Consider the following 14,351-nt stretch of genomic DNA (forward strand, 5'->3'; position numbering starts at 1 on the left):
ATCATACAACTTGTATGCTTTGCTTTCTTCATTGTAGCCAACCATGATGCATTTGCATGAAGCACCTAAATCAACAAACATTCCCAAAGCTACTAACCCCTCATTTTTTGGCAACGAACCTTTGATTCAACAAAACCATGATCCAAAATTATGACACATGCCCATGTAATTATTAGAATTGTGCTCACCTAAGCTTTCATCATCACAGCCTAAGAATCTTGATGTGTTATGCTATTATCCACCATGAGATCTACATTTGCAATGATGGGTGACACCTTGTAGAATGGCAACAACTCTAGCTCTTGGCCTTGTACACTTTCTTATGAGTTTTTTGGATGGCCTAAGAAATCTTTACTCATTCTTATGCTGAAACCCATGTACTCTTCTCTACAAATATTACATGTCCACCTTTGATTGACTAAAATTGTAACAAAATCCCATGGCTTTGTAGGATAGGGTACTCTATCATCCATAAGGATGAGATAATATTAATGTGCTACTATGTTGTCTTCAGTTGCATGGGTGATCCTTGCCAGCATGGTAGCTACTCATCCACATCTTGAACCATTATAGTTTGGAGTAGGTTTTGGTCATTACCTAAGAGGTGCTTGTTTAAACAATGTAGCTTATGGCATTTCAAACAACCAAATTTAGTTTTCCATTTAAGACAACTGGGCCAAAAGAGAGAGAAACCATCCAATCCTCTTATCCCCTCTTGGCATTATTGGACGATTAAAGACAGGTAATCTACCTATTAAAAGAAGCATGGGATGGTGGGTCACCTTTTCCCACATCCCACTCTTTCTCAAGTAAGCATCTATCTGCATTATGATCATTTGCAACATCATGCTTTGTTAATGAATGTCAGTATTTCATACACACTAGTGATAACTACATTAATACTTATTTTAAAAATTTCTCTAGTTATTCTAGGTGAGCCATCTAAAGATCTGCATCGACACATTCCATGCAAGCTGTCTAGATTGAGAGAGAGAGAAACCATCCAATCGTCTTGTCCCCTCCTGACATAGTTGGATGATTAAAGGCATAGTAGCCTACCTATTTAAAATAGCTATAGGATGGCAAGTTGCCTTTACCCGTGTCCCATTCTTTCTTAAGTAAGCATCTATCTACATTTCGATCGTTTGCAACATCATGCTTTGATAATGAAAGTCGGTATTATGCTGTAGTGTAGTAGCTAGTGATACTTACATTAACATTTATTCTTATGTTTAATTATTATATTTATTCTTATGCTTTTCTAATGAAACGGTATTACACTATAGTGCAGTAGGTAGAGTGACACATTAACATTTATTCTTATGTCTACTTTTTTCTATCTTTCTCACACATGGGATACCTAAAGAAAAACCTATAGATTCTTGTTTTCTCACATGGGGCACCTAAAGAAAAACCTTTTTCTTCATGTAAACTATGTATAAGGAGAGTTTTTGAATCACTCTTGTTTTGTTTGAAGCAAAGAGTACATCATGGCATAACTTTGACTAATCAAGTAATTGTGCATTACTCTATACTACATTAGACATTGAACATAGACGTCCTTTGATAGATGTACTGATGGATTTTGGCTTTGAAGAATCATTTTTTTTCTTGTCACAAGATTTTGACAAGCCATTAGAGATCCTCTCGACTCTCTTCACCATATTGCCTCCTAAAGCTCGTATGGATGGCCAAGTTCTTCTCAGAAACTGAAAGCCTTTGCAAGGCCTTCCAAGCTCCAATGCTGTGTCTCCAAATGGGCCTCCGTCAACACCCTTCAATGCAACGGGCACCCAGTCCTACGACAAAACTACAGAAGCCTCTCCTATGACTGGACTACTCCAAAGGACCAAGGTAGCCTCAACGACTACCTACTTCCAACAACTCTACACAACCGAACCTACCAAGTTGTAGACTATCTCGACACGCCAGAGCATCTCTTCATCAACCGGTCTAGCGAGCAACCAATAGAGAGCTCCAACAGCTGTTGACAAATGATCGAGGCTAGTGCTCCATGCTCCAAATGCTCCGCCAGGTCTTGCACTTAGTCTCCTATGACAGTCACCAAATGACCTTCGGCTGACTCCAGTAGCAACGACCAAAACTCTACGTCTCTAGCCTCATGAGACTGCCTGCATGCATCTTCCATCAACGATCAGCTCAACAATGAAGCAAACGGTAGCTGCAACTTGTGGCCATGCTCATGACTCTCCATAGATGCGCACAATGGGCTCTTACCTCCAAAGGCAAAGCACTTAGCTCCTCAATGACTCACACAGCCGCATCATTCGACTCCATATGGTTGGTCCAGCCTCCTTCCACAAATGGCTTCAACAACCTTGCTCCATCTCAAAAAGCCTAGATAGCTTCATTCGCAGTGCCATCTCTAATGCCGCTTCTTCATCTCCTCGCCACCGCCATAGCTTTTGCTTCATATTCTTCTCCAAGATCTAAGGCCTTAGAAAAAAAGGCCACGTGGCAGGATAGGGCTTCACTCTGATTAGTTCAGTTAACCTTGGTTAGCCAAGGTGCGGTCATTGGTATATAGGGTTGGATCACGGTTAAGTCAGGCCACCTTGGGTTTGGTCATTGGTCAAGCAACCCACACTAAACCATGGTTAAGTTTAGAATCAGGATTGGTTAACTGCCACATCACCAAGTGCCACCTAAGCACATAGCCCCTACTAAGCACAGTTTGGAGTGTCAAAAGAAAACAAAATGTGATTTTTTTCTTAATTTTTGAGCTTCCCCCACATCACCTTGTAAAAGCCTGATGTATTTCATGTACTATGAAGATATATGGAATTTAAAGGGGTAGATGAAGATATTTGACAATTTTGGCCATTCTAGTGACCATTTTTGGCAAATCTAGAAGGAATTTGATAACTGTGCAAAAGGCAAAGTTGCTTGGGATGTCATGGGGTGTCCAAATCTCACCATGGCGTGAATTTTTCCATTTGGAAAGTGTCCAAATGGCCAAATTGGTGCCATGGCAGGTTTTGGCATTTTTGGACACCCCATGATGTCTCGATCAACTTTGACTTCTATGCCACGATCAAATTCCTTCTATATTTACCAAGTATGGTGATTAGAATGACCAAAATTATCAAATTCCTTAGTCTATCCCTTGAAATCCATATTTCTTCATAAATAATCACGGGATGCATAAAATTCAACATAAATAAACATAGAAAAAGAGATATTTACGAACTGAACTAGCAAATGATAGTTAGGTAATAGATTCTCTATATTTCTTGCCCTTGGAGACACTTTGCAGGTTGGTTATGTCAATGTAATTTTGTATTTAATCCAAAACATTTTCATCTTCCACTATGTTACCTTTTATTTAATATCCCTACATCACCTTGTAAATATCTCATTTTCTATGTTTATCTTTCTCTTGGAGGTTGCACCTTATACGTTATGCCACTAATTTGATTCTTGAGCTTCTCATTTATCACTTTGTAAAAGATTGATGCATTTCATGATTTTTTGTGAAGAAATATAGACTTTATAGATGGAGATGAAGGAATTTGACAACCTTGTCCATTTCAATGACCGTTTTTGCCAAATCTAGAAGAAATTTGACCACGACACAGAAGGCAAAGTTGATCAGCACGCCATTGGGTGTCTGAAAATGCCAAAACTTTCCACAGTGCGAATTTGGGTAGTTGGACGTGGTGCAAAATTGGGCATTTGGAGACCCTCCAAATGCCCAAATTCACGTCATCGTGGGAATTTTTCAAACACCCCATGATGATCAACTTTGCCTTCTGTGCTGTGGTCAAATTCCTTCTAGATTTGCCAAAAATGGTCATTGAGATGACCAAACTTGGTCAAGAGTATTTTACTAACTTGGAATATTCATTATATTTTTCTAAATTGAATTTAAAATAAAACATAACATTGATACACGTTAATTGCAGGAATATTGAAAAGCCTTTTAGTTCAAAATCGAGAGCATGGGTAGGTCTATGATATTCGACTAGAAAAATAGGGTCTTCCCAAATGTACAAATTCAATGTAGAAGACCCTTAAAAATCAATCACAAGTTGAGGAGATTTAAGGGTATTTTTGAAACTACATTGGATAAAAATGAAGGAAAAGGGACATGTTTACATATGAAAGGTCCCCCTCTCTACAAAACAAACTTGGCACTGGTGTATGTAATACTCTATAATTCAAAGCAGCATTACCTAATATTGCATTAACAACACATTCAAAATTTAACCATAGCTTCCGCTCTTCCGCTTTCTCTCAGGCTCTTCCCCTTCCATCGCTCTCCCCCCTTCTCTCAAGATGTCTACCCAGTTGACAGCCACATCTACCTCCCTCCTCTCTATATGCTCGCTCGGGGGGCAACCACGAACCTTCTAGACATGGAACTTTTTGGAATTGAATGCCATTAAGTCTTGCCACCTCCCTTCTATTAAAATTTGTCTTAAGTGAATGGGCTCTCACCTTACATTAACCACCGCTCTTTTTGCCTTAGATTAATCGCTCTCATGCGTCTAGCTACAAATTCTAAGCCCTATTTTTCCAATAGAGGGGGCATCTAATTTAAGCGTCGTTTGTTGAGTTGTAGAGAACATGAAAGATCTATGCTATGGCTTAGATCTGTTTGAATTGAATTGCTGCATGGCGAGCTCCGTGCATGCAATCCTCTATTTACTACTCGCGATCACTCGCCTGCACCAGCCCATTCCGCCGCGGCCTTTTTGCCATTTGGGCTTCTCAGAACCGCACCATTCACCACGGAATATGCACTTCTTTCCACGATTGCAACATCCTTTGCGCTGGCCTGTCGAATGGCTGGTGTAAATCTGCCCACATGTGACGAGAAATGCGCACCGATGGTGAGGTGAATCTCAATCAGGCTCGCGACCTCTGCAGCGAGGTAGCTTATAGGACACTGGAGACAAGGAGAATGGCGTAATCAGTGAGGATAGGAAAGGAGAAGAGACGGTGTAGTGCTCGATCGTCTACAGGCGAGAGTAAAATCAGCCCAGGGAGAGATGGAGTGATGTGATCGTCGTCAAATCAGTCTCGCGAGAGATGAGACGATGAGGTGACTGAGATGGGTCGATACTTGATGCAAGTAGCCTCAGGAGAGATGGGATGGGCCATGGCGTCGAGAATCTGTAAGTTGACGTGACAGCTTGTGATGAGCGGGTTGGGTCACTTGCGTGAGAAGAACCTCAGAAGGAGAACAGTAAATGAGGTTCAAAGATTGGAGTAAGATCTTCGTCCCAGTGCTCTGTACGAACGATAAATCCTCAGTCAATTTCTTCAAGCTATGAAGCTACGAATGCGTAACGAATCGCTCGCCTACGACCTTGGCAAATGCTTGGAGAATCAAATGCTGAATCCACTGCCCTTTTGAGGCCTCTAATACAGTTTTGGGCGAGTAAATTTATTCCTGAGCTCAGCAATCATCAGCGATGGAGCTGCGAAGAGCGACACTGGCGTACATATGGAGGAAGAATAGATTCAAATGCAGCTTTCAGGGCAGATAATGAGGGAAGAGTGCCTTGGAGTGGAACCTTTGGTGTCGGGACCGCCTTTGCCCGCACCTTTCTTATCAATTGCCGCGATGCTCTGCTGGAAGAGGCAGCTTCGAGCCATCGAAACCTTCGCAGTGGACGTCGCGATCCTCTAGTCTTGCAAGTTGCAGCTGCATGATTGATAAGTCGTCCAAGAATCGACGAAACTTCTAGTCATGGAAAGCTGCGCTTGAGTGCCAAAGTCTACTTACCCCTCGCGGCTCACGCACCTTGTGGCGCCTGTGCAACCGGGCATTTGTAATCATCTCGTTAACTTCCCCGTCAAGTGTCCCTTCGCCGGAAAAGGGAGCATGCGTGGCACAGAAATCTCTGCTGTAGGCCCCTTTATTGCAATCGTGCAGCGGCGGGCCTTTCAAGATGCGGTGCAAACACGCATAGATAAAGAGATGTTGAAGACGATGGGTTGAAGATCAGAAGGAGGCGATTTATTTGGGGACGGCACTTGAAAAGATCAGGGGCGCGGGAAGTGCGAGGTATGGAGGCGAAATTGCTCGAACCATTGGAAATGAAGCATCATCTTTATCATTATCGTCATTGCAAAAGAGCGCTTGCGGATTACCTTGCATAGAAGGATGGCCGACGGCTTGATGGCCTCTCGATTGATTGAGCTGTAAGCTCCAGCTATGGTGGTTCCAGCTCTCTCCAAGCGGCAGACAGCATACAGGAGCAAAATCAAGAGCACATCAGTTTGCGTCTGGCCATGGTAAGCCTCTCAGATCGTTTATGGATGTGGCTGGGAGCAGGTGATATTCAACGAGGTAGCATTTTGCATCTTTATTGAATGGCTCCTGTGAGCAGCAATCTCCCAAACTTTGATGCAAATGATGTTACTTGGGATAAGATGATCGGTAGCGACGAAGTAACCCACAACAGAGGTTATTGCGGATGCACTTTTGCATGAGAATAGCTGGACAAGAAATGTGAGTTCTCCCCTCTGCCCATCTATGATGCTAGCTTGAATCCAAGAAAGTTGAGAGTTTCTCGTAATGTCCTCCACGTTGCAAGGAATTGCGTCAATCTTAGTGAGGGTGCTCTGTTCCATATATTTTCTCTCTCTTTTAATATCTTTCATCTTTGAAGCGGTTGGTTGTAATGCGAGAGTTCCCCTTATACAGTTTCCTTTCGGAACAGCAAAGAACGAAGAAGAAAAACAAGGAGGGCGTCTTTCCCGAGACAAAAAATCATGGACCGTGGGAGCTCCCTTATGTTCAAAAGAGAGATGCCTGCTGTGGTCCTGGCTGCTGCCTCATGCATCTTGGACGATCGTATCCTCATACTTTCGTGGTTTGCATGATACGGGAGCTATGGAGGTACCTCCGGCCTTCCCCTTTTGGACTGAAGGGAGCTCCCCAGGCAACAAGGCCAAATGGTCGCTTGACTTTTCCCTTGTTTCCCTTAAAATTTCGAGGTGCAAGGAGGAAGGTAAGCAGCTTTAACGCAACTTGCAAGCTGTATGTGATTTGCGGTACATATAAATTGTGTTTTTCTTTGTTTCTAGAAATTTTCAAGCAAGAAAGCAGAGCCACTTTAGCACGAGTAGCTCAATAGATGGCATTGGTCGTAGGATACAAGAGAGAGTAGGCTGTATCTTTCTGAGTTGTCCTCGTTTCTCTGGACGTATTCTGGCAGGGAGACTAATTTTCTGATTATATTTTTTGTTTCTAGTATTATATTCTGGCAGGGAGACTAATTTTCTGATTATATTTTTTGTTTCTAATAACAGCTTCTCTCTTTCTTTTACCCATTGCTGAGACGGACCAAATTGATTATGGTCTCGTGTAGTGCTTTCCAGTTTGAAAGTAAGACGAATGGTGTTCTCTCTCTCTCTCTCTTAAGACACCTTGTTTCCTACCATCAATGCCATCTTCTTTTGTTGTGTTCAGTATTACCAAAAATGTGTGTGTCAGTGCATGTGCAGGTGTGCGTTCGTCCCTGATTGCTTGTTTCTAGTATTGTATCTCTCTGTATCCCACGACCAATGCACTTATTTTTTTGTGAAAAGCCATACAAGCTTTGATCATCTGGTGATAAGATCATTTACTTTGTTTGATTTTTACTTTATGAATTTATTTTCTTCTTGTATTCCAGAAGCAATGTCATCTTCTTTTCTTCTATTAAGCACCACAAAGACTGATGGAAAGCAGCTATAAAGTGTTTTTCAGTGCTCATTCTAAGATGAGCGTTGTATTCTGTGTGCGCACAAATGTATGTATACGTAGTCAATTCTGAACTGTTGTTTTTTCAGAATTGATCATTTTTTCCTTTGTTTTCTTCTGTTACAAATGTTGATATTATAGGAAGTGCAGATTGCCTTATAGCATCCGACCTGTAGTATACCATTTGCGACCCGTTTGGAAGATCTGCACGTGTAAATTGATACAGAAATGTCCTGTCAAGTGTACCTTTCTTTTGTAAAGAAATTCTGTATCTTTAACACTGTATTGCTGTTAAAGGACAGGGTGAATTCAGTTTTTGTTTTGCTTCCTCATGTACACAACTTTCTTATTGGTTTCTGGATTTGATGTCTTCTGCCATGAGAATTTCCAGATGCACTTTAATGTGCTTGCATTATTTATACGTGTTCCACTATGTATTTCTGTAGTCATTAGGAGGCTAGGATTCATGGAAAGAAGCAGCCTTTCAAGGGGCAAAATGTGATGGTTTGAAGCATCAAAAGGGGGCATGAATGAGTAGTATGATAGTTCTTGCTCAATGTGCTTGAACCTTTTCTCAAGAAATGTTTTGACAGGTCTAGCCTGTAGAGCCACTAAAGAAGATTAACTACTTTGAATGAAAGAAAATTAATGCATGCAGCACTTAACAGACATCTGCCAGGCATATGAGCCATCTTCTTTTCCCATAGCTCAGTATTGTTTAAAATGACATTTTTCATTATGAATTTGACTTCACTGAACCTTCATTGCAAGCTGTCTCGTGTAGAATATAGCAAAGACTGAGAAATATAAGGGATTGTTGATAGATTAGACTATAACTGTTTCTTGTATTGCCGGTGGATGCCATTCACCATGGATAAGTTCACATGTTTATGGTAACCTTTGTATAGAAACTAATGATATATATTTCTCATAGAAAATTCATTTCCCTCTTTTTCTTTTGGTTCTATGCATGTCTAGTAGGTTTGTGTCTCATAGCTCATTATCATTCTCATATGGGATTTTGTATTTCATCTCACTATTGTAGGGAAAGTCATTCAACAGTTTTATGGGATAGCTTGAGTTAAAACTATTAGCTTGAGTGGACGTTTGTCACAATGATGGCTCTGCATTATTTGAATGAAATTATTTATTATAATGAGGTACCCTTGTAATGAGAACTTGGGAAAGCTGTGTGCAAAAGAGGATGAATAAGAATTAAAAAGGAGTGATGTTGAGAAAAAAGATAGAAAATATGTGGAAATGAGAGCGAATGTGAGAAAAGAAGTCACTTAGAAAACTAATGCACTACCATTTTGTAAAGATTCATTTTGTAAAGATTCACAAACTCTTCTATACAAGACGTGTGTATAGTGCTTTTATAGTTCATACATGCCCTTGTCTTCATTATGTAGTATTAGAGACTTGAGTTCTAAGTAGACGTGTATATAGTGGTACTTCTATATGGAGAATACTCCATTCTGATGCAACACATCTATTGTGTAATACTTGCTCTATCATCATATGGTATCAGAGCTTCAAGTTTCTACTAATTTGATATCAGATTTTCTCTCTTCTCTAAGGCTTGGGTATGGCTCAACCAATTAATCATTTTCTTCTAAATTTGTTTGGCCAATGGTTCTGAGTTATCCTCATTCAAAAGCACCTGGTCATGGAATGCTCAACTTATTTGGAGCAAGATAAGACTTTGAAAGGAAGGTCCAACAATCTTCAACGTAAGATAAGACTTTAAAAGGAGGTCCAACAATCTTCCAAGTAAGATTAGACTTTAAAAGGGAGGTCGAGTTTTGGGATTGTAATTTTCATATATGTAATATACAAATACAATAGCAGCAATTGAAAACTTTAGAAGATGATGGTGGGTGACATTGCTAGTCTTAATGGAAGCATCGACATAATGACAAAATCTTAATGGATGTATTTCTTAATGATAGCAGTCAAAGATAATATACATGCTCAATTGGGTATATAAATAATGTGAAAGCACGGACTTGGGTACATCATATGAGGGAGTCATAGCTTACTGGTTCTTTATGTGGCAAAGTGCAGCCCAACTATGTGGAAATTCATTCACAAGACTCCAAATGCTAATGCTAATCTAGTATCAAAGTGTCGAAACATTTACCTTATTAAACTTTACGATGGAGTAGTTTGAAACACTATTTTTAAAAAAGTACATTATGAGTCTTGGACTATACAAGATTTGGAGTCTATTCAAAGGCATCAAATTTATTCTACATGTATGTATATTCAAACACATAGAGCCACTTATAAACCTAAGGATATAACCACGAGACACATTTGGTATGCTTTCCAAGATATGGAATGCCACATTAGAGGGCTTCCTTTTGTTGGAACATGGCTAAGCAGCAAGATGGGAGTGGAACAACCAAAACAATGCTTGTTCTTTATTCATGAGAGAAGACCAATATATAGGCACTTCATACATACATGAGAGCCAAGCTCCATTGATTTCTCAATTAGCATCTCTCCCTAGATTCACTCAATCACAGCCTATTGTCAATTGACTGACCTTGTACCACTAGGTATACCCCATTACATCAATTTGTCCTAACATACATCCCCACAAATTGATGACCTCACCCCAACAATAGTACATGGGAAGCTTCATGGCTTGTTCACACCTAGTAACACTCGTGACCCCAATCTGTGGTTATGACTCTTGGTTTACAATTGGGAGAATGCACAATGACTATGCATGGGAAGTTCCCGTAGGTCTGATAAGGAAATAACTCACACATAAGACATACAATCATTTATGGAAGACATCCCGAGGCAGAGAACCCTTGGTGACCACACACATTAGGCTTAAAAAGCCCAATCTTGGTTTGAAATGAAGTTGGCTTCCTTTTGAGAAGCCACTAGATCTTTCGTTTCTTCTTGTTGATGATCTTTGACAAACCAAGTCTTAGTCTTTTGTTTGTTCTTTGGCTTGTTGTTGGTGTAGCTCTTCTTCTTGGTAAAGGTGTAGCCCTTTTGATTGTTTTTCATGAAATAATACGCTCTCTTTTTCAATTGTAGCCAAAATAACTTAATAAGCAAGCTATACTTGAAGCACTTCTCTTGTGCATAAAACACTCTTTAAAGATATTCCCAAGCTTCATATGAAGTATCAAATCCATCAATGTGATTCATTAGGAGAGAATTGGGGTCTTAAAAGGGCCTCATAAGGAATTGATTAAGAAATGGATTAAGTTAATTACAAGTGAACCACTATGGTAACCCATGGGCTAAGGGCCCCTTAGCATTTACTCAACGAACATGGTTTGAAATTGATCAACCTTGGCCTTTGGATGGAGATGGGTGGTGGATGAATCAAAGGCCTAGGATGGCTTTGGTGGGATCCAAGTGGCAAGATCTGACAAGGGGAGGACAATGTTTGACTTTGTGGAGGCCTCATTAAGAGGAAAAAGGTGCATTTTCATGTGCACCCTTGATCTAGATCCAAGATCGATGGCCAAGATGGAGGCACCTATTTGGAGGGCTAGGATGAAGGAGCATTTTGGATGGTGGAGATGAAGATCCAAGATCAAGGGCCTAGATTGAAGCACCTGTTTGGATGGCCTGGATTGATGTGCTATTTTCTCTCACCTCCTCCCTTGGATCTAACCTGGATCTATGGCCCAGATTGGAGCGCATTTTGCACTCATCCCCTCCCTTGGATTCACACCTTGATCTATGGCCTAGATTGGAGCACATTTTACTCTCATCTCCTCCCTTGGATCCACCCCTTGATCCATGGACCAAATTGAAGGTAAAGCCAAAATTTAATGATTTTTCATTGCTTCTTTTTTCATATGTTTGAAATAAAACGTAGATAAAATTTTAAGGGTTTACACGTGAGTGTTTTTCCATATGTTTGAAACAAAATCTATATAAATGGTTTCGGATTGACTTGTGAAATTCACACCATCAAACCCATTACTTTGTTCTTTTGGTTTTGTACTTTTGCAACGACGACTTTGGTTTTTGAGTTAACCTTCCCTTTGTCATTCAGTTGTCAATTGAACAGTACCACCATTTTTACATGTGTGAAAAGATTGAGCGAACTTGGCTCTTACCTTAATGATCTATGGGATATCATAGCTACATGTAAAGAAAAAAAGGCCCTATATTTCCCTGCCTACTCGAAAAAAACACAAAAAAGGAAAAAGAGTTAGACCTAATAGCACTAGCATGTCAAAATAATGGACATATTTTATGCTAAGGAAGTGGTCCCCTTACTCTCCATTCTCCATAAATCTTGTCTCTTCATGCAAGCTAAAATTAGAAAAAAAAGAAAGTTCAAGATAAAATGAATAGAGGAGGAGGGGGAACTAAATGATACTTACCTCTTTTCTTCTTTGACCTTCTCCTATGCTAGTACTTTAATTTTTTTCCCTTCACTTATATGCTTCTTTACTCTTCTTATTCTACAAGTCTAATAGTTGGTAATTTTTTAGGTATCTCTCTTGCTGCTAGTGGGGAAAAATAGATACAAGCTCCCCTAGAAAACCTCCATTCTCTCTTTTGAAGAAACTCTCTCTAAACATCACAAATCTTACAAAAACCCAAGCTTCAATACAAAATCTCCTCGAGTAAGAACACTTTCAATCTCCCTTGCTTTGCAATCTTCAAACACCAAATACAAGAGGTTGCTCCTTCCAAAGGCAAGGGTAGGTGAAAAAGAGGAATGTAAGTTTGAGGGGGAAATGGTTTTGAGATTTGGGATGAGCAAGACAAAGCACTGTAAGGGTAGAGATGAGGTAGGTTATGGAGGCAAAAATGAGTCACATGGTTAATGCCATTAACTATTTGTTTATTCAAGAAAAAGTCTAAGATTTTGTAAAGGATAACCACTAGAATTCAAATATGGAAGCATTAGTATAATTGTGAAAGAAAAACTAGTATGAGATGCTTATATCATGAATAAGCTGATCGTTATACTAATTGAACAAGAGTTTTTTCCCCTTTTGTATGCTCTGTGGTATTTATTTCAAATGTTACTTTTGGCATAGTGGTGGATTGTGTGTAGATGGCTAGGTAGACTTGATTCTCATTAGATGAGAAGTTAGTGGATGGAAGCTCAAAGTAGTACATGGGAGGTCAACCTATCATGTAGGAGTAAGATCCACCACAATTGAGTTGTGAGAGGATGAGGGTGAGGGAGAGAATCTGCATTAGAGTTGTGAAAGTGGTCGACTCCTCTAATATCTAGCTCATTGAGATAAGATTTTACCACATGCCAATGAATGCAATAGAGATTATTAGAGGAGAGAGGTAATGATCCGCTAATATCTAGCACATTGAGGCAAGGTTTTACCACAACTACATGCCAATGAATGCAATAGAGATTATTGGAGGAGAGAGGTGATCATTTGAAGAGATTAATTACTTCCTTTCTTTCAATCCAAATCTTGGTGCAACTTGCACATACCACACTTTAATATTTATATTGGTGTGGGGTGCTAGTTATAATTGGCTTCACTTGTGCTAATCATCTTGCCTATATGTGACACTTTGAATGGAGTTGCAAGCGGCCTTTTTGGTTGCACCTTATCCTTCATGTTATCATACAAGAGTACAGTTGTCTTGTTGCATAACTCAAATTATGTGGGTTTTAGGGTAAATAGATGACCATGTAGCTTTGCATCCCTTAACCCAATGAGGAAGCTCAGCAATAGTTGCTTGTAGCTCATCCTTTTGTGAGGCTCACAACAAGAACTTAGATGTTTAAATATATTCCCATAATGTCTAATGTTCCTTCTACTTGACCTCATACAATTGGTTGATAGGGCTCCATCTAGGATTGGTGGGAGCGAGCCCAACTAGGAATGCTTTTCTCAGCATCTCCCAGTTGATTTTCTCTTCTACTCCTAGGTCCCTATACCATTGGTCTACCTTACCGTTTATGCTTAGTAGCCCAAATTCATTAACTTAGTATAATTCACCAATGTCCTTGAATTTCTTGCAAATCTGCTCGAACCTTCCAACATGGGATACACAGTCTCCCACTCCTAAGAATTTGGTTATAAGCTTCGAGATGGTGATTGGATGGCTCCTTGACACACTAGCATCTCTCCCCACAAAAGCTTACTATTGCATAGACCCCCTTCTCAATGCTTGCACTAGGATCCTCATAGCCTCCTCTGTCAACACTGTATGTGGTATAGGTAGAGGTGCTTGAGGGGTTGGCATAGTGCCATAATTCGATGGCCTTTGGGCTAGATTATAGAAATTTGTAGGTCGAGTAGGTATTGTGTTAACTAGCCCTAGCCTAATAGGACTTGAAGCTAAGATTTGTGGTAGCCTTGGTCATACTGGCCACACTAGGGTGGGCCACACTAGGGTTGGGCATTGGCCTATAGGATGTTGCCATAGGGAAAGGGGTGCCTTTTGGGGATCCTACCCAAGTAAAGTACAGATTGGGATGAGGGGATATTGTGTGAGAAAGAGTATTTTTCCCAAATCTATTTGCTCATTTCCATGCCCTTTGGACTCTATGGCAAAAAACTGAGTACGTAGGGCTCAGAGGTTCTAGTGAAGGATGGTTCACCCTCATAGAATTGAACATGAGGCCTCGTAGGATCTCCAATCAAGGTGGGCATTAGGT

The 14,351-nt window shown here is 40.2% G+C and overlaps 1 protein-coding gene across 7 annotated transcripts; it reads left to right on the plus strand.

The window, feature by feature from the left end:
* The first annotated feature begins 5,963 nt into the window (after positions 1 to 5,963).
* Positions 5,964 to 11,479, plus strand: LOC147905955 (uncharacterized). 7 transcript variants are annotated; one of them, XR_015541154.1, is made up of 3 exons: positions 5,964 to 6,267; positions 6,363 to 6,484; positions 6,680 to 9,292. XR_015541154.1 is itself a non-coding variant. In XM_087375856.1 (3 exons), exons 1-3 carry the CDS (start codon positions 6,450 to 6,452, stop codon positions 10,787 to 10,789), a joined length of 351 nt encoding a protein of 116 aa, XP_087231982.1. In that variant the 5' UTR covers positions 5,964 to 6,449; the 3' UTR covers positions 10,790 to 11,479. The 7 variants fall into 7 exon arrangements, 2 of the variants coding, with proteins under 2 accessions (XP_087231982.1, XP_087231975.1); XR_015541150.1 differs by having other exon boundaries at positions 6,696 to 9,292; XR_015541156.1 differs by having other exon boundaries at positions 6,406 to 6,484.
* The last annotated feature ends 2,872 nt before the right edge of the window (positions 11,480 to 14,351 follow it).

The sequence above is a fragment of the Dipteris shenzhenensis genome, chromosome 1 (assembly GCF_047967505.1).
Source record: "Dipteris shenzhenensis isolate YYH24624 ecotype China chromosome 1, Dip_SZ_1.0, whole genome shotgun sequence".
NCBI classification, from domain to species: domain Eukaryota; kingdom Viridiplantae; phylum Streptophyta; class Polypodiopsida; order Gleicheniales; family Dipteridaceae; genus Dipteris; species Dipteris shenzhenensis.